The following is a 21,206-nucleotide window of genomic DNA, read 5'->3' on the forward strand; positions in this document are numbered from 1 at the left end:
CTTATCAATTTTAATTGAAATACAATACTTGAATATTTAATTAACTTTTTTATAGATAAAATTTAAAAGTGAAAATAATTAGATGACTCTCTATAAGTATAGAGAAATGGTTGCGTTTGAATTGCCATTAAAAGTAATATCATTAACAATATCAACGAATACTAAGAAGTCAACCAATACTATACTACTAGTGATGGCATTGTTGTTGATATTAATGTCATTCAAAGCATATGCTATTAGATATTACAGTACAAGTGGTAAGTGATAATCAAATAATGCTTTAATTATTTACTTTTAAGTTATTATGTACTCTACAGTACTTTATTTACTTAATTCAGTTTATTAATATTTGCATGTTATATAATCGTTAAAAGTTATATAATTAATTATACAAAATAAAAATGATATTTTTATATAAAATATATTTAATATTTATAATCAGATAAATAAAAACAAATAAATGGTGAAATAAATACGATATTACCTATAAAATACCTATTTACTAAATAACCTATCTATAATTAATTATACAACTATGATGCAATCAAAATTATAATAAAATAAACTTTCGAAAAATCATTATAAATTAAATATATTATATTTTATTTTTCTATAAATTATAATATTATATATATTTTATTATTAATCTTAATAAAATAATAAATTTAAGTACATTTTTAAAAATCATTTATTGTCAAATATAATTTATATTTATATTTTAAACAGTTTAATTAAAAATCTAATATAATGTATATAATTATATATTTAAATATTATACTGTACTATATAATGTAAACTAAATGTTAGTGTTGGCAGAGACATTTTTGTATAATACAAAGTGTATTATACATAATTTTAGAATGTATAATACATGACCAACATTTCCATACAATACAAAAGTAGCGCCACCTAGTATCAAAACCATTGATATAAGCAAAAATAAACATGTTGTATAATAAATTTATATATGATATAATTTTTTTATCTTAATTTATTTTATTTTTATTCGTAGAAAACAACTATTAATATAAAAATAACGAGTTTTCTAACAATTATATTAACATTAAATAATTTTTAACATAATATAAATAAGTTTTTAAAATATATAATACATGCAATACATTGTATTATATTTTATTATACAAAGTCACAATTCAATACCTTATATTTTTTCCAACCCTAGTAAATATTAAAATCTAAATTAGATTTAGATCTAAATTTAGAATAGAAAACGTATGAGTTTTCTATATAAGTATAAACAATATAGCATTTAAATACAGTATAATAATCAAATAACTAGTGGCTAATGAATAGGTTATAATCAATAAGTGTGTTATTGTTTTAATAATTAAATTAAGTTTAGCGACTATTGTAAATTACTATAATATTAAATTGACTAATTTACATTTAGTTTATTAATTTTTCAGTATACGTAAAATAATATTTTATTAATTCTTATATTTTAATTCTAAAGATTTTAATATTTATTATATTTATGCAAATAATTATTACTGAATACAAAAATATTACTACAGTACTATAGAAATGTATAGTAGTGTGGAAATACTTTTATAGTTATCGATTGAAGTTATTTAAAATAAATAACAAAAGTAATTATAAATATAAGTAAAATAAATATTACTTATAATTATAATATTACTAAATGCTTAATATTATAAATCTAATGTAAATGATTGAAACAATTTATAATATTGATAGACAACGACATCGCAACTGAATTACTAAATGATTACACCGATAGTCTTGTTCGCAACTTTTATAGTAACCCAAAGTAAGTTAATATTTATAAAATTATATAATTATATTAAAAACTATATATTTTTAACCAAAAGTCTAATTATCAGACGATCGAGATTTTCAAAGAGATGTTTAAAAAGAGGGATGTCTTGTGATCACAGACCTGATGATTGCTGTTCCAGTGCTTTATGTCGATGTAATCTATGGGGTCAGTCAGTCAGTCAGTCAATCATATTATAGTTCAATACAATATAATCAATAAATTTAATAAACAATATAATAATTCAATCAAATTTATTAGTAGTACTGTATTATACGGAATAATATGTTGTGTAGAATATAATACAAATTTATTTTTTAAAATATATTTTAGGTACAAACTGTCGGTGCAAACGCATAGGTTTACTTCAAAGGTAATACAACTAATTTTTTTTAAATAACTAGTCTTATCAATGATACTAAAGTTTGCAATACACTAATAAAATAATACAATTACTAGTTCTCTTTAAATGTATAACATAAAAAATTTAATTTTATACAATTTTATTATAATATTTACATAAAATATAACATTTTGTTAAAATAATCATAACAATAATTGGTCAACCATATATGTTATAAAAGTGACCATGAGCAAAGTTATATAAATCAACAACATAAACAATAGAGTACCATTGTCATTTTTATTAATATATAACTTATTTGTCTAATTTACTGTTTAACAAATGTTAAATAAAACTAATTTGTTTTAAGACAATTCACTTATCTACACATTATAATATGTAGATGTCCAATTGATTTTTGCACAATAAATAAATTACAGTATATAAACAGGGTAGTATATCATATATTTTGATAGCCCCTATTGTAAATTGACATTAGGGTTAGTTAACAATAAATTGACAATAAACTGACCATGATCATCATCACCATGATCATCATCACCATGATCATCATCACCATGATCATCATCATCATCAGCACCTGACGAAGCATCAAATTTTCAGAATTTTTTTTTGTAAACTGAAATGAGATAATCTATTATACATTAATTGCAAACTTGTTATTATTGACAACACTAATAATAATAATAAATTATTTATTAATATTAATTTTAGTCACAAAAATTGCTTTTCAGATGGGGTTAAACATCATTTAAATTACATATTTATATAATATATATATTCTAAAATAATTTGAGACAAAACTACACATTTAAACAATTTATGTTTGATTAACCAAATTAGTGAACAATTCAAATATCTATTCAATATATTAAAATTATTCACATTGTATTTAAAACTCAAACTCAAACCCAAACATTAATTTTTAATTTATTATATATTTTTACATATGATTTAAACATAAATAAATTCTATAATAAACATTTGTTTCAAATAGTTTAGCACTTTTGTAATACAAATTAAAATATCGAAACAATTTTTAGATTAAAGTGATAAAATATTATTGTAATGTGTTAGAAATTTTTAAATATTATAAAATTATTTTAGTGAAATAGTTATCCATAATTAATTAAAAATGTGTGATTAATAATAAATAAATGTAAAATGTAAGTAACTTCAAAAATTGTATTATAATTATTTTTAATATTTTAAATATTATCACATTTGTTGTTGCTATTATTATAGTGTAATAACACTTATATCATAATTAACAATAATTAATGCATAAATTAGTTTAATTTTTAATTTATCTATTTATAAAATAATTTTAAATGTTTGTTTTTGTTTTTATGTATTTAAATAAATTTAATTAAAATTGTTGCTGTATTAAATAAATAAAAATGTGATATTAAATAAGAAATATTAAATTCATATACATATATGTTATGTAATAAATGTTTATTTCATTTCATATAATGTTGAATAAATAAAAATTGTTAACCATTTTTAATAAATTGAAATAATCTATAGATAGTATAATCCGCCCACAATTATTTCCAAATAATTTAATTTACTCATTTATAACAAACACATTAATAAAATTTTAGTAAATGTTACAAACAAATAAGCACTTATTTGATATTTTAATTTGATTAATTTGATATGTATTTAACAATTAATTTTTATTTAAATTTATTCATAAATTTTAACAAATTTATTAATTAAAATAGACATTAAATTTTTAAATTAAAAATTGTGATTTTGTAAATTACGAAATGAATATTATTAACAAATTATATAACAAATTTTGACATAATAAATAAATAAATAATAAATGACAATTTGTATTTATCTAAATACACTTGGTACAATTAAAAATAGTTCATGTTTTTAAAGTTTTATTATCAGTAATTAACAAAGTTTTTTAAATATTTACATTATATAAGTATATAATATGGCTATAAATGTGAATTTATAAAACAATATTGTTTTTGATGATTTTAAAAGTAGTTTTTATTCTAAAGATATTTAAATAAAAGTTTATAAAAGTATTATAAATTATATTAAAATAATAAACTGTAATAACATGAGATAATTAGCTGTAACTGTTTGCTTAAGTGTTTCTATGGTTATAATTATAAGTTTTATTGTCCTACAATTATACTGTATTAATATATAGACGATGCAATTGAATGTAATATACAATAAAACAATATAAACGATACGATTATACTGTATAATATAATTATTATGCAAATCCCAGTTAATTTTATTTATTGTTTCCTAGTTTTATATAAACACAATAAAAGTGTTGTTTGATTTAAAATTTATCACAAATACTGTTTGGTATTAATATTATTGCATTAAATATTTTACTAGAAATTCTCAGCAAATATTTGATTGCTTAACACATAATATAATATACTTTTTGACTTTTTTCAATAAATAGTATCTTTTCTATAGAGTACAACTTTATTTAATATATTTATGTAATTTAAATAATATATTTGTAAATTATAATATAATTTGACTTAAATTCCAGACATAAACAAAATTATTTATTTTATATTTTTCTGACAAAATTAGTCCGTTTGAGGCCATTATCTAATAAACAAAAAATACAAAGCCTTCAGACATATTGATATCAATGACCATTAAATGCTCACTAAATGCCATTCTTGACATTATTTTTATTCAAGTTTTATAAAAAGTTGAAGTAATTAATTGTAAAATAATTTTGTATATCAATTGTTAATTAAACACAATTATATTGTATAAATTTCTACAATAAATACTGTAATTTTCAATAACATTTATAATAATAATTATTACAACAGTTCTTTAATATTATAATAAGTTGTGACTTAAAAAAAAATGTTTCGTTCAAATGATAGTTTATATATTAAATATGTATTTAATAAAAAAAAAGTCTGAGGGCTTAGTTTGATAAATAATTTTTACAAAAGTTATAATAAATTATTATAATATAACAAATAGTTTATGACATGTAAAATAGCCAATTAATAAACGAGGATAAAGCCTAAAGTAGTTGTCCTCAATAATTATGTTATAATAAAATTGTGTATATTTATTGTCATTTTGATTAAACTTTATTTTAATAAATAATTTCACAAAAAGTGTAAATAATTAATGCAATGAAAACTTATAAATTAATTTTTAATATCTTTAAGTAATTTTATTTTTGATTTACAATGTTTACAATTTTGTTTACAATAAATTAACTATTTTATTTACAGTATTGTTATTGATATTTTTTAATTTAAAAAAAATCTATACGTAAATTATTAATGTATATTTATTTTAAATAAATGACTTATCTTAATTATGAAAATAAGTATAAATTAAAAATAAAAACTTATTATTAATTTTATGGAAATTAAATATCTTTTCTTACATTTGAAATGTTTTAAAAATTATAATTATCTTTTATTAAATCAAATAATTTAATATATTGAATATGACATTCAATACACGCAAATATTGTGAAGTAAATTGAATCAAAATTATTAAAATAACTTTTTGTAACATACAGTAGTTATACACATGTAGTTATTAAAATATAAGTATTAAAAAAAAAATATACCGTTAAATTGTGTTTTCTCTCCCATATGGAAATATCAAAGTCATGGGGAATAATGCGAGTTTTGTATCATGAAAAATATAGTTTTTTACTTTGAATAATAATTTCCCACCCCTTGTATTTGGACGTCTCTAGTTGTTTCAAACTCTTTGAATATGCTATCTATTTACCGATTTATAGTATATGAAAATACTGTAAATGTATACAAATGTCATTTATTGTTAAACACTGTTATAACTAATTAATTAATTACCGGTCATTACAGTTTCCTATTTCCCAATTTTACTTTTCCCTACTGACTCGTTTAATTTATTAGGGGTGGTAAAAAATTCAAGTTTTTTACTGTATGAAAATGTTATTTTTCATTTTTTTAAAATTTCATATGTGAAATAAAACACGATTTTACGGTAAGTTTATATAGAATTAACTTTCAATATATTAATATATAAACTTAAAATTTTGTGTCTCAAAAACTATTTGTGTTATACTGTATTTCAGACAACAATACATAACTATACTATGATTAAAATTATTGTGGTTTAAATTATATTATTATTAATTAACTTTTTTATTTAATATTTAACATAAACACAAAATCATATTAAATATTGTTTTTCAGTATTTATTTTCAGAAAAACAACAATATTTTTTAATTAGAAAATTGTAAAATTGCAAAAAGTTTTAAATGATCATTTTTAAAGTAAATATTAAATATTTAGCATGATCATCTTCTATTATGCAATATGTTTTGCAAATGCAATTTGTTATATTTATAGTATAATTATTAAACTATTTTAAGATAAGAAATTCATAATTATAATTCATTATAATTCTTAAATTATTCTAATTATTTAAAATATCAATTTTGAGTTTATTATTTTAATTGATGTTAAGTACTCTATTAATCTCTATATATAAACCAGTATATTGTTAGCATATATTGCATATGTTTATTATAAATTATATACAGATTTTATTTAAAATATTAAAGGAAGCAAATATTTTATTTTGAATTTGTTTAATAAAAGAGTGAATCACTTCATATAATAAAACATTTAATAATAATAATGTTTATTCATATATTTGTTATGAAAATACGGTGTAATTAAAAAATTATTTAACTGACGACAATATCAGTGTTTGTGAAACAATTATAAATATTACATTTCAATTCATAATAGAGAGAGTAATTCATAATATTTGTGTTTTAAATTTAGATGAATAATATAGAGGCTATTAATAAATAATAACGTTAATCATATTTAATTATTTTTATTAAATTTATTAAAACAAATATTTTTGGTATACATTGCTAGTAATATTTATTTCATAGCCGAATATGTTTTTAAATTAAAAATTTATTTTTGTATTTAATACTAAATTAAAGAAAAATAAGTTTATAAAGGATACCAAATTGCAAATATTATTATTGTTTTTCTTTGATTATATATTTTTTAACTTTCATTAAAAACTTTTGATTAATATTTGTCACTCTTTTTATATTAATTTGTTAGTTAATAAATAAAATTATTCAATATTATGATTGATAGTGTATTGTCTATTGAAAATTTTTATAACAAAAAATTGTAATCATAATTATTAAAAACTTATTAATATTATTAAAATTATAAATTTATAAATTAAAACAAATTTAAATTATATTTTAATGTTAAATTCTATTATAAGCATCTTTTATATTTCCAGTCAATTATTGAAAAATTGTTTTAATCTATTATTTTTGGATTTGTTTCAAATAGTAAATTACTTAAAATAAATAACAAAAATATGTAATAAATTTAGTCTTATTTTATAAATTCTGAGAAATATTCTGCTGTTTGTAAAGTTGTTTGTGATTTTGAGTAATGAATTGAACGTTATTTGAAAAATAACTACTTTTTAGTGGCACCGGTGGTTACAGAGCTATTGGCGACACATTAACTATAAAACCGGTTGTAGAGTAGTTTCTTCAGTATAATTAATATACATATAAAATATTAAGCATTTATGGTATTGCAGACAAACTTACTGTTGCTGTTCATCATTGAGGTGTAAGACCTGTTCAAAACTGGTAGTGTAGTTGTTGTGGTCGTAGTAATCAAATGTCTATCATATCATAGATACTGGTATTTGTAAGCATTTATATGACAAACAGTGTATCCGATGAATACATGTGTTAATTATTGATTGCACGCATTAATGCAATAATATTATCACTCAATCTATTTGTTATACAGTATACATAAAGTTTGTAAATCAATTCATAACTATTGAATACAACAACTCTTTCAATAAATTGTTATTTGAATGCAATAAATAAATGAATTTCAAAGTTATAATAGTTGTTAGCGTCAAAAGTGAAAAGTGTTAATAAACTTTTGAACGAAAGTTATTGAAAAAATAGTGAAATATAGCAAAACGTGCTTTTTATGTCTCAAAAAAAAATTTATCTAAAAAATCACATTTTACTTGGTTTATATGATATACCAGTTTACAATCCATGAGATCTAATTCAACTCAAATAACAACAACAAAGATTTAGTTATCATTAATAAGTGTATTATACATATAAATTATATCGTATAACAAGTAATCGTTTAAAGACTTAACTATTAACTGATTTCATATATTAAAAAAAAACTTTTTAAAACTTAACTTATATTATTGTCTTAAACAGTATTATGCTATTTGTGTGAACATTATCTCGTGTTTGGGCCAACATTTATATCAAATTATCTGTAAAAATAATTGGTTAATACTTTAATTTAAATTTAATTTAATACAAAATCCAAAGGTAAGACAAATAAATTATATTGTCTCAAATGTTTGCAAATACAAATAAATTATTATTAAGTGATCATTAATATTAAAATTATTTCTAGTTATTTAAATATTTAATAAAAGTTTTAATATAAACTTAAATATTTAGGGAAAATAATTTTTTTTATTACGTATGAAAATATATCGAAAAATTTTAATTTTAACTTTCTAATTAATAACAGGTTGATAATTTTAAATATTTATTCTAATAATTATAATTATTATCTAACTAAATATTGCAATAATTTTTATTATTAGAATTATTATATTTATTTGTAACAATAAATTGAAGACACATTTGTTTAAACTTAGATTTATGACTTTATTAACATATAGTTTATCATTTATACTAATTATTAATTGTATAATTTGTTCAATAATTCACTAATTTAATGTCTAAATAGATTGGGGAGAAAAATAAATTATATTAAATAAATATTACTTTAACTTCTTTATTCATGATTTGCAAACAATTATATTATTTATCTTTAAAATTATAATAAATTTAATGGCTATTTAATTGAAACCTTTTAATAAAATAGGAAAAAAGTATTTGTTATTTATTCCAATAATTTGAAAGTTTTAAATTCAAAACATAACCTCAAAAAAGAAAGATTTTACTAACAATTGATTGTTAAAACTCAATAAAATTTAAATGATTATCAGGTTTTAAGCTATGTTTTCATTTATTTATATTTCAATAATTTCTTACTGTATCCTCAATTGTTTATATTAATTTCTATCTTAACATTACCAATAAAATTAGTTTAAGATGTAATAATAATAATAACAATTATCATATTATGCATACAATTGATTAGAAAATATTGAATTAAACAAATTTATTAATAGGTTATAAAAAACTAACAATAGAGATTATTAGATATGTAGAAAAATTTACATTTAATTAAAATGATTTTTACATTTTATAAATTAGCATCATTTGTATTTTATTATTATTTTGCAAATTTCAGACTTTAAACACCTATTAATTTTTATATTTATTTTAATTGAATGAATATATATTCATAAATATATTACAAAGTCAGTGATTTGTTTAAATTATTATTATTAAAACAGTAATTATATAAATTTAGTTTCTATGAGGTAATACTAAATTGAATTTATTTCAATACAATACTGTATAATAATAATAATAATAGTAGAAAATCATAACTTTATTATTATAATAATTAATTTTTACATACAATTTTGTTAATCATTATACTTTATACATTTAATAGTAAAAAATATAATAAAAATGCATTTTCCAGTTAGTTAAAAACAAATAACTGTAATACATAATGCAATTTATTTTTTTTTAATTATTAAATAAAATTATTTCATATTATATTTAATTAAATATTAATACACATTACAAATTATCGATATATTTTTAAAGTGATTAAGGATTTAAGATTTAACTCTGTTTTAAAATTTGAGTTTATATTTTATGATAAATTAAAAGTTTTAAATTATTATTTAATTATAGTATACTATAAATATGTATCTTATTATAGCATTATATAAAAATATTTGTGCTAATTATTGATAAAATTTATACTCGATTTTGGACTTTTAATTGTGGTTTAGCTAAACATTTGTCTTCAATCCTATAATTTATGTGAAATTATTATTGAGATATACGTATGATTATGTAATAATAAGGATGAAAATTACATTTTTTGTTTTTTATGTTACTACTGTTAAAACGAGTTATTACTGTATTATCTTTGTTATTAAAATATTGAATTTACAAAATAAATAAATAATAATTTTAATTGACATAAATTACTCTTTTATGTTAACTTGTGATTGTCATTTGTATTACTATAAAATGATTGATTATAAATTTAAAGGTAAGATTTTTCTCAAAAAAAATTATATAATAATTTTTAAAACATAAAATCTATAAATATTTGATTACATATTTTTAAATATAAATTTTAGTGCCTTTTGGTGTTGTTTTAGTGGTAATCATACAAACCGTAAAGGATTTGTTTGAGTTCATTGGTGTAAATATATAAATAAATTAATATTAAAACAATGGCTACAAACAAATATACATTTAAATATATTATAATAATAATGTTTAAAATTGGGTCAAAAACTAATTAGTCTATTGTTGAATTCCGGAGCAATTAATGTCATTTTATATAAACCAAAAGCAAAATGTCAGCAAAATATTTATTAAGTTTGTGTTTTATTTTGTTTTAAAACAATTGAAAGTTTAGCAAATTATTGGTCAAATTGTATTATTATATTTGAAATAAACAATTTGAAATGAGGGTCTTTTACCAGCACTTACAGTATTTTTAAATTATTAATATAATATATATATATAGTTTGTGTAATATACTGTACTTTATGTATTTAGTTATAATTTGCGGGTGTAATTTTTTTAATAATATTAAAAATTATACTATACTTATAAGTCAACATAGTTTTATTTATTTAAGGAATTTATTTTTTGTTTTTACATTAGATTTTTTTATTTGAATAATTAAAATCAATCAAAATGAAGTATTAAAATATCAATTTATAGATTTTTTTTATTTACAATACAATGCGATGCTATAAATTGTTTATGTAATTCTCATCCATTATATAATAGTAAAATATTTAATATTTAGTTGCTATGGAATTATCATTAATTAATTATAATTAAGTTTACTATAAGTTAAATACATCAAATTATTATTTTATTTCAATAAAGGGGCGATTCACATATTACGTTCGAACCTTTTAAGAAATCTAGACCCTCTCTCCACTATTTTCTCACTTTTCTCAAATTACGTTCACATCTCATAACCGCTAGTCTCCGACCGCTAAGAATTAAAATATCTAAATACGAAAGTTCTTAAGGTCTCTACCCCTCCCATCCTCTGGTTCTCAAAAGTTCACTTTGGCCGACCCCCTCCCCTCAAGTGCGAACGAAATATGTGAATCACCCATAATTAGTTATTATTATAATAGTAATAAATATCTTAATTATATTAAAAATTATAATATTTAACTTATATTTTAACTTAATAAACAGTTTAAATACTGTACCTAATCTAACCAATAATTAAGATTACCTTAATTTTGTTATTTTATATTTACATAAAAATAATTAATGTATATTATATTATACCAAATAGTATAATTTATAAATATAATCAAATTATTATAATAAGATTTTGTTTTCATTATAAATAGAAAAAAGTACTATTTTTAGTTAATAAGTAATTAACAATTATTTATTTAACCATATTTACTAATGTTAATCGGAATTTATGTCATATCATAAAAAAAGTTATTTTTAAACAATAATAATAATTAAATGGTTAATTACCTTATATTTCATATTAAAATTTTGATCAAGATTTTGTCATTTTGAAAAATTATATAATTAATATTTACATTAATTATAGAATTCAAACTTTTTGTTGAATTTGTAAATATAATATATTACAAAATATAATTCCTATTGTTAAACAAATTTTTTTAGTTATAATTTAAAAAAAGGATTTATCTATAGCTATATTAAGTTTTAATTATTGTATGTTAAATATCAAATCCTTTTTTCAGATGAATTGAGTTTTATTTAAAGTTTTTCAATTTAAAATGTCATTATTTTAAAAATCAGAAATTAATTTAATAATTATTATAATAATACTATTTTCCAATAATTTGAATTTATTTAATTTAATTAAAATTTTATAATTTATTTTATTTATACAATACCCAACGATAATTTATTTATACTGTATTTGTTTGTTTATTAATACATCTTAAATAAAAATATACATTAAAAGACATTATAAATATGATTTTAATAAACTAATTGCTTTATTGAAGTATATATTTGATAATAAACTAAATTGTGTTTTTATAATATTAGTTAAATAACGCATCATTGAGTGTACTGTACATTAGCTATTGACCAATCTATGAATGTTGTAAATAATTGATAGTCTATTTTGAAAAAATATTATGTAAGGCTATATGTCAGACAATAATTAATGTATTGATACAATCGATAGTTTTTTGAAAAATATGAATTGCTATTTAATAAATTGTATAATAATATATAAAAATGTGATTTCAAATGTGATAATGATAAAATAAAAGTGCCAAATATATGATGCAATAGATAAGCAATATACAGAATTTTAAATTAGTTAGTCAAACAAATATTATGTTTAGATGTTTTGAGGCAATTAATTATCTTAATCTAAATAAATACTTATTTAAAGACTAACAATAAAATAAAGTCAAATAATTAATGAAATTGTCTTAAGTTATCATGAAATGACCTCATCTTTCTATAGATGAAAAACCCTGAGATTTATATATATATTTAATTTAAAATAAAAACTTTAATTTAGTGTTTAAATGTTTATAATAAAGTGTAAGAAATCCCAGTTTAATAAATCTTATAATGCTTTGATTTTAATCATCATTTTTTATTTATAAACTGTTTTTTAATAATTTAGTATATGGAAAATTTTTACTTATCGAAATATTATTTAGTAGTTTAATTTATAGGGGTTTTCGTATTTATAAAAATAGTAAATATTAAAATAAAATTAAAAATTGATATATTAAGTGCTGACTTGCAATACTTTATAACGACGTATAATCAAAACCAATCAATATTTACATTAATAGTTTTTGCATTTATAATTTTATCAAATACTAGTCATTTTAAAAAAATCATTTTTATACTATGTATATATAATGAAATTAATTTTGTTTTATAGTCTATGAAAGTTGGGAGTAAACCAAATGTCGATTATTTGTTTCAAATATTTTATTAAATAAGCCTTTTTTATTGTTTTTAAATAAATAGGCGATTTAATTATATAATTTGTATTTGTATATTGAAAATCAACTTCAAACTATATATAAATAGTTTTGAATGCTAACAAATATTTGCTTATTATAAACTGAGAAATAAAATGATATATGAAATAAAAATATCTATTCAATGACATCCTGTTTTCCCATCATATGTACACACAGTTTGTTATAATAATAATATACAATATTATTGTAGTAATTATAGATTAATATTTTGTTATTCATCAATACGCTATTTTAATTTTAACTATTATTATAAAAACGTGAATAAATAGCTAATTATAGGAGCGAAAAATATTTTTTTAATAACTAATATTACTAAGCAATGATTAATCTAAAAAAATATTCATACATTCAATTTTAGATTATTAACTTATATATGCAATACATAACTTATAGAAATAATTTTAAACAAACAAATTTAATATTCAATTATTTTATTCACGATTTAATATTTATTACAAATTTAGTATATTTATATACCAATTTATCATAATAAAAATAAATATATTGATTAAATAAAAATTAAAACTAAAAATAATAACTTATGATAAATAACTAGTGAGTAATAAAAATATAAAAAAGTGATAAAATAATTATATAATAATTGATTTTTGAGTTTATAAACCATTTACTAAATGCTGTGTTTTGTGTGAAATTTAGGAAAATGTAATAAAAATAAAATTACAAAACACAACACAATTTCGTTGTTTAATATTAAGGCAATCTTTACTCAAATATTATTATGAGGGCATCATTTTTTGTAAAAAAATAAAATGAAAACCACTTAATGGTTATTAAACAAAACAAATGCATAATTTGTTTTCGATAATAAAACTTAATCGAGTTATACAATACTTATTTATTAGTGTATGAATGGATAATCTTAGTAATCAATAATTATCACTTCATAAATAATCTATACTTAAAAAAAATTGAGATCATTTTGAGGTATTGTAGAAATCATACTTTATATAATACTTGTCTAATAATATTTATTTTTGTAAATCACTTTTTCCAAAATACATTAAAGTTCATTGCTTTTAATTTATTTTTAAAAGCATTTATTTAAAAATTATTACCTTTTATATAGAGAAAGCAATTAATAATTCTAATGTTATATAAGTGTGAGTGCAATGAATTTTTGGGAATGAGATTATGGATATCCAGTAAAAGAGATTCACAAAACTATTAACTGTTTATTTATCATATTTTTATAAAACTAGTTATACAGTATTAGAAATACTTTTTGTCAATAATCTTTAAGTGAATGTTTGTGTGTTTGTGTTCATAAAAATTATTTGACTCCGAGGTATGGGTCAAAAAAGCCTGTATTTGACAAATCAGCTATTTTTAAATAATTGCATTTTTTATTTAATATTATAAATATAAAATTAAATCATTCAGCAATTCTCTTATTTAACTCACTTGAGTTTATTTAAAGATTTGTTTGTCAATTATTTAATAATATATTAAATATTAGTAAACATCTTTAGGCTGAGAGAGAGAGAGAGAGAGAGAGAGAGAGAGAGAGAGAGAGAGAGGATAACCGATAGGTATGGGTTAACATTATTATGTAATTGATTTATTAGATATCTATATTAAATCATTTTATAAAAAATGTTTTTAACTTAAAAAAATATTTTGTTTATTATTGATATTATAAATAAAAGTAGTCAATTAAATCTTGCAAAATATATCATTAATTATATGAGACGATAATTACCAGCAAGTCGTGCGCCAAAACATATCTTTTATTATTGAGATAAAAAACATCAGCAAAAATGGGTTTAATAAAATTATGCGGAAGAAACCTATTTATGATATAATATTATACACACAAAAATAATATAAAACGTTATTGATATTAAACTTCTCAACAATTTTAAGTACATATTTATGTTATTTTGTCCATTAATATATTAATAAAAAAGTTTAAATTATTGTCTCATATAATATATATATAGTATAATAATTCATATAAAACTTATATAAAAAAAATATTTTGATATAATAGCAATATATTTATAGTTTGAATACTATATAATTTTTAAATACATAAAAAATAAAATACATTACAGACAATGTATAGAAAAAATAATTTTTTATTGTATATTCTCTTTAATTTATAACAAAATATAAATTTTTGTAAAAAGTTAAATAAATGAAAGTGCTTTTTGGGTGTCTTTTGTAATTAAGCACAACAATAAAATTGTATATTATTTACAGTATTAGTTAGATATTTGATTAATATTTGACTAAAAAAACAATTTTTATGTTTTTTTAATTTTGTTATTTTATAAATAAAAAAGATTCGGTGGTTTTTTGAAAAAAATTAAATTATAATTTCGTGATAAAACTTTTTATTTGAGTCAATGAATGAGAGAAATAATACATTCATTCATTAATTTTCTATATAATCCTCTGTTCAGACATTTGTTGAAAAGTTTTCCTTATTTTGACGATAAATGAAATCCAGAGATATTTTGTAGTTTTATTATTATTTGTTATTATTATATACTTATGTAAGTCTAACAACAAATACACGTAACATGAGTTAACAGTTGATAAATACACTATATTTCACATATAAGTGAATGAATATATGAATGATTGTTAAATAGGACAACAATAAATTATAACTAAAATTTAATTATTTTTTATATGAAAATTTCATTATGATATTATAATATAATAATCACAACAATAAATAAAATCAATTATGTATATTTTATGTTTTAATAGTAATAATAATAATATTTAAAATTTAATTATTATTTAGAAATATATTATTATAATAGCTAAACAAGTATTAATTTTTGAAAATTAGAATAATTATTTAATTTTAGTTTCACATTATTTTTTAATTATAAAGAAACTATAAAACTTTTCAATTTAAGTAAAACTTTATTATTTGACAGTTTTACTAACATATATTATATCTTACATATATTACAATTATTTATTTGAAGTTATTTTTAGTTTTAAACTATTTAATAAAAAATAATGTAATAGTATTTAACTGACTTAATTAAATTATTGATAATTTTGCATATTAATTAAGTATTTGTAAGTATTTACAATAAATTATTTTTTATTAAGTTATTATACAAATTTGAGGTTTGAAAAGTACAAAATTGAATAATTTAAAATTGTTTTTACTGTTTATCAATAACATAGTAAACTATTATTATATTTAAACAAAATAGTTTTTCACACTTTTAAAATGTTTTGTATGAGTATATATTTATTAGCACTTATATGATAAATAAAAAATGTAGTCAATATGTTATACAATATTATCCTTGAAATTTATATTAATAAAAAATTGTATAATTGTATACTATATGTCTGGAAATTTCACATGTATTAAACAATTGCTATTTTGACACACTATGAGGTAAACACTAATAAAATATTTATTCAAACTCTCCCTATTTTATTTTTTGATGATTTTTCTCAGTAAAACATAAGCCCATAATTTATGATCTTTCACACAATTGGCAATACAAACGATGATGTAATTAATAAAAAAAGTAAATATATTCAGTGGCTATAAAACTAATAATATAACTCATAAAAAACACTGAAGAGTTGCGTGATTTTAATATAAATTATATGAATGAAAAAAGTGACTTAAAAAGAGAGTTCAGCCGAAACATTGGTTTATAATATTGTATTTTTGAGCAAAAGATTAAAACTAGAAAAGTCATTGAAATTATTATTATATTGTATTTTATTGTATTCTTTATTAACCCTACTTTACAATACATAATACTATATAATATAATGGTTTGCAAACAGCACTTTGAGATACTGGTACTGTATATTTGATTGCCAACTATTGCATGACTGTCATCATTACAATTGCATGTGATTTTCAAATGGTTGTCCAACTCATAGCATAGGAATGTCTAGTATTTAGTTGTTTTGAGATTCAAAGGTGGGATTTCAAGAGTTAAAGAGTATTTGAATTTTTAAATGAAAATCCATGTAATATAATGAAGTCACACATAAATTCATTATATATTAGCCCTGACCTCACTTGCAGTCTATTGCAGATCACACACCAGTCACCATAAACATGATAACCGCCTCTCATATAATAATACAATAAACCATTAAGAGATGAAACTTTTAAGTAAAGTAATTGCTTTTATAAAAACATACTAATGTTATATTTTACTGTCAGTTATTATTTAAACTGCCGATACTTTTACAATAAAAATAAGGCAAAAGATTTCAAAACAATTTAATTTCAATTTTTATACTTTGATCTAAATTTATAACTTCAAACATTTCAAAATATTTTATTATTACTAACCTTATTTGATTAATTACATCGAAAAATATTTGATAGTATTATTTAATTTTAAATAATTAATACTTAATTACACTGAATTACTACATAAATGACTTGTAGTTTACATTATTCACTTGATTTACATAAAACGCTAAATTGTTTGTTTTATACTAAATTAATTCATTTAAAAATACAAATAATTGTCAACATTTAATTAATTTTGTGTATTTTTATGCCAAACAATATTGTCTGAAACAAACCAATTATAATTATTATATTTATAAATATAAATAATAATAAATGAGTGTTAATGTGTGGGATGTTTTATAAGCGTTCATCGATTTAAAATTGATTTTTATTACTTAAAATAAAATATATTTGTCAGACATTGTATAAATTTAGATATAATGCTAAGATTAAACTACAAAATGATAAGTTTTCAATTATTTTATAAAATTGATAAAGACTTTAAAGTGGGAAAAAAATTAAAGTAATTTTTTATTGTGTCGTGAGATGTGATTGTATTTAATGATAACAAAAAAAGTTGAAGCAATAAATACATTGCAAATAAAAAGTTGAGTACACTTTGTCTATGTTTTTATGAGAATTACCTTTTTTACAAAATGAATGGTTTGTATTGTAAAAAGTTTTATAATTTTTTATTATTTATTTGTTTTCAATCGGCAAATAACTAAAGATTGTTTGTGCGAAAAGCGATAGTTTGTTATAAAATAAAACGAAAGAGTCGTCGACTGAGAGCTCAGTTGGTGTTTAGTTTTAGTTTAAGATATTGTCGTCAGTTCAGCAAAAGTGCTATTATTTTTAGTATTCATTTATTATAATACTTTAACCAATAATTTAGTCATTTTTTGTGAGATATCAATCATTTTATAGTATATAGTTATGTAAGTTCTAAAAACTCATTACAAACAATACAATAAGTCATTTAAGTATTTCTATTTATATTAAAACAATTTTATATATTATTAAAAAATTTTGCTGGAGATCATAAAAATATACTCATCTATAATAATAATATTAAACAATAATAGAGTAGAATAGGAGTTGAGATAAATAGATAAAAAGTATGTTTTGTGTTGCGTTTTGTACGCCATTGGAGTTCCTTCCGGTGTCAGACACCTCATCCGTGACCACTGACACCACACCATCACAACCACTGACACGACTAGTAGTTAATGTGACTTACATTTTGACTGACGGCTAATGTATTAAAAATTTGTATTTTTAACAACAAAATAGATTAAATAGTATTTTAATAATAAGGCAACAAATTAATAACTGAATTGCATCAATGAATTTCACGTTTAAAAAATAAATCTTATTAAATATGATTGATAAATAATGTGGATGAAAATACATAGTTAACTACTAATACTAACTCATGTTTAGAATATTTGATTCAATTTTATAAATAATTAGTTTAATAACAATATCCTTGAATTATCTTTATATTGCAATTATAAATTATATTTATTAATTATTATAACTATTTTAATTGCTAACATATTCTATGATATGATGATTACTATTTAATTGATTTGTTTGTTATGTTTTAAGTCGTGATACAAAAGTTATGTAAAATAATAAAGTATTAAAAAAGTAAAAAATACAACAATTAAAAATAACATCATTGTATTATAATAAAATAATTTTTTATTTAATATTAGTGACAATAATACAGGTATTTCATTGAATTAGTTATTTAATAATAGAATGATTCACTTTTTGTGTCAATTTCCTTGTAATAGATAATATATTATTCATATTTGGAAATTTTTTTAAAATTTTTGTTGTTATTTTGTATTTTTTTGCTATAAATTTTTATATGTTGTGTTATTTTTTATCTTTATATTTTTATGTTATGTTTAGTTAAACTAAGATATTTATCTATATTTAGATATTATCTGTTGAGGATTTTTTGAAATATAAATTTGAATATGCAGTCGTTTTATTTGAATATATTTTACTGGTATATAGTATTATATTTGTTGGGCAACCAGTTATTGCACTCACGATTTTTTGGTATCATAAAATTTGATAACAAATTTATAAATTTTAATAAAACTAATCCTTTTTATGGAAATATACTTTCACTTTTAAATATTTTTAAAATGCTTTATAAAACTTGAGATCATATTACTAGACAATACAAAAAAAGTTATTTAAACCTTATTATTAAATATGATTTATGACTTGTTTGTATCTATCATTATATACTAATTTATGTGTTGTATTTTATATCCTATTTTCTTAGAGATCATCAACTATTACATCCCTGTTGTGACAGAAACGTGACGTACAAGTGATCAGAGAGAATAATCTCCGGAAATTACAACAAATATTTTGCTAAATCTAATAATTTAATGATTTAATGAGTGATTTTAATAAATATTTCTTTTAAAAATGAATACAAATATTAAATGTGATTACGACGAGCCAACTGTCCTGAGGAAGGCCATGATATCACATTTCAACGACAAATATGACACACCTGTGTATTATCACAATAATAATAATAACCAAAACATGAGAATCCAATCCAGTCATTACCATCAAACAGCTCTTAGATCATCCAAATCGTTGGGTAATCTGACGACTGCACCCACATATGAAACAACAAACCTCTTGAGTGAAAGTGAGAGCTCACAAATTGAAAACTTTTTTCGCGCCCATAAAACACATGTATATGTAGGCCGTTGTCTCGTAAATCTGTATTTTACTAAAACAGATCTCATTAACGGCGGCCGCAATTCAAAACCCCGAATACATGAGTGGGAACTCTCGAGAACAGGTGTTCCGGTGATTATCTTTGATAAGGGAGAGACTAGAGCTCGTGACAAAAGACAACTACAGATCTGTTTGGCTGAAAAGGGAACGGGTTTTGTGTTATGGAAAGACATAATCGATAATTTGAGCGATTATTCTGCACATCACCCGTGCTTTCATACACTATACTTGTCATGTGATCACCGAAGAATGGCTGGACTTAGCTTTGACTCTCCCTATGCGGCCAATCAGTTCCACGAACACATCGAAACACTGACAGCTGATCCGTTAAATATAGCACTGACCGGACCTAAAAAGTCGGGCAAAAAATTAAATTTTCTCAAGAAGTCTGTGAGCACATCCAACTCCACGATATATAAATTACCGAAAAAGTGTGATATCTCTTCTCCCTGTCTTTTCCAACACATAACTAATGTTGAAGTTAGTGATTACGACAAACTTTATTCATTATCCAGTACTGTGCCATACAATCACTATCAATACCACAGCAGTACACCATCAGTCACACCGACCACTTCTACCAGTGTATCGACAATTTCATCTGAATCTATGAGCAATACATCTCTATAGGATAATAGATAATCAATGCTAATGTTAAAGTCAATCAACACTCTAAACATATTTTAATTATATTAAATTTATTATTAAATCCAATATCGAGACATAT

General features: G+C 19.8%; 1 protein-coding gene across 1 annotated transcript; it reads left to right on the forward strand.

Annotated features, from left to right (window-relative positions):
- Nucleotides 1-8,519: 8,519 nt before the first annotated feature.
- Nucleotides 8,520-21,198, forward strand: LOC128957574 (uncharacterized). The gene is made up of 2 exons (XM_054303364.1): nucleotides 8,520-8,554; nucleotides 20,007-21,198. Exon 2 carries the CDS (start codon nucleotides 20,156-20,158, stop codon nucleotides 21,107-21,109), a length of 954 nt encoding a protein of 317 aa, XP_054159339.1. The 5' UTR covers nucleotides 8,520-8,554; nucleotides 20,007-20,155; the 3' UTR covers nucleotides 21,110-21,198.
- The last annotated feature ends 8 nt before the right edge of the window (nucleotides 21,199-21,206 follow it).

Source organism: Oppia nitens, unplaced genomic scaffold (genome assembly GCF_028296485.1).
Source record: "Oppia nitens isolate AA-2021 unplaced genomic scaffold, nextdenovo-longstitch-racon4-pilon3 scaffold3_pilon_pilon_pilon, whole genome shotgun sequence".
NCBI classification, from domain to species: Eukaryota; Metazoa; Arthropoda; class Arachnida; order Sarcoptiformes; family Oppiidae; genus Oppia; species Oppia nitens.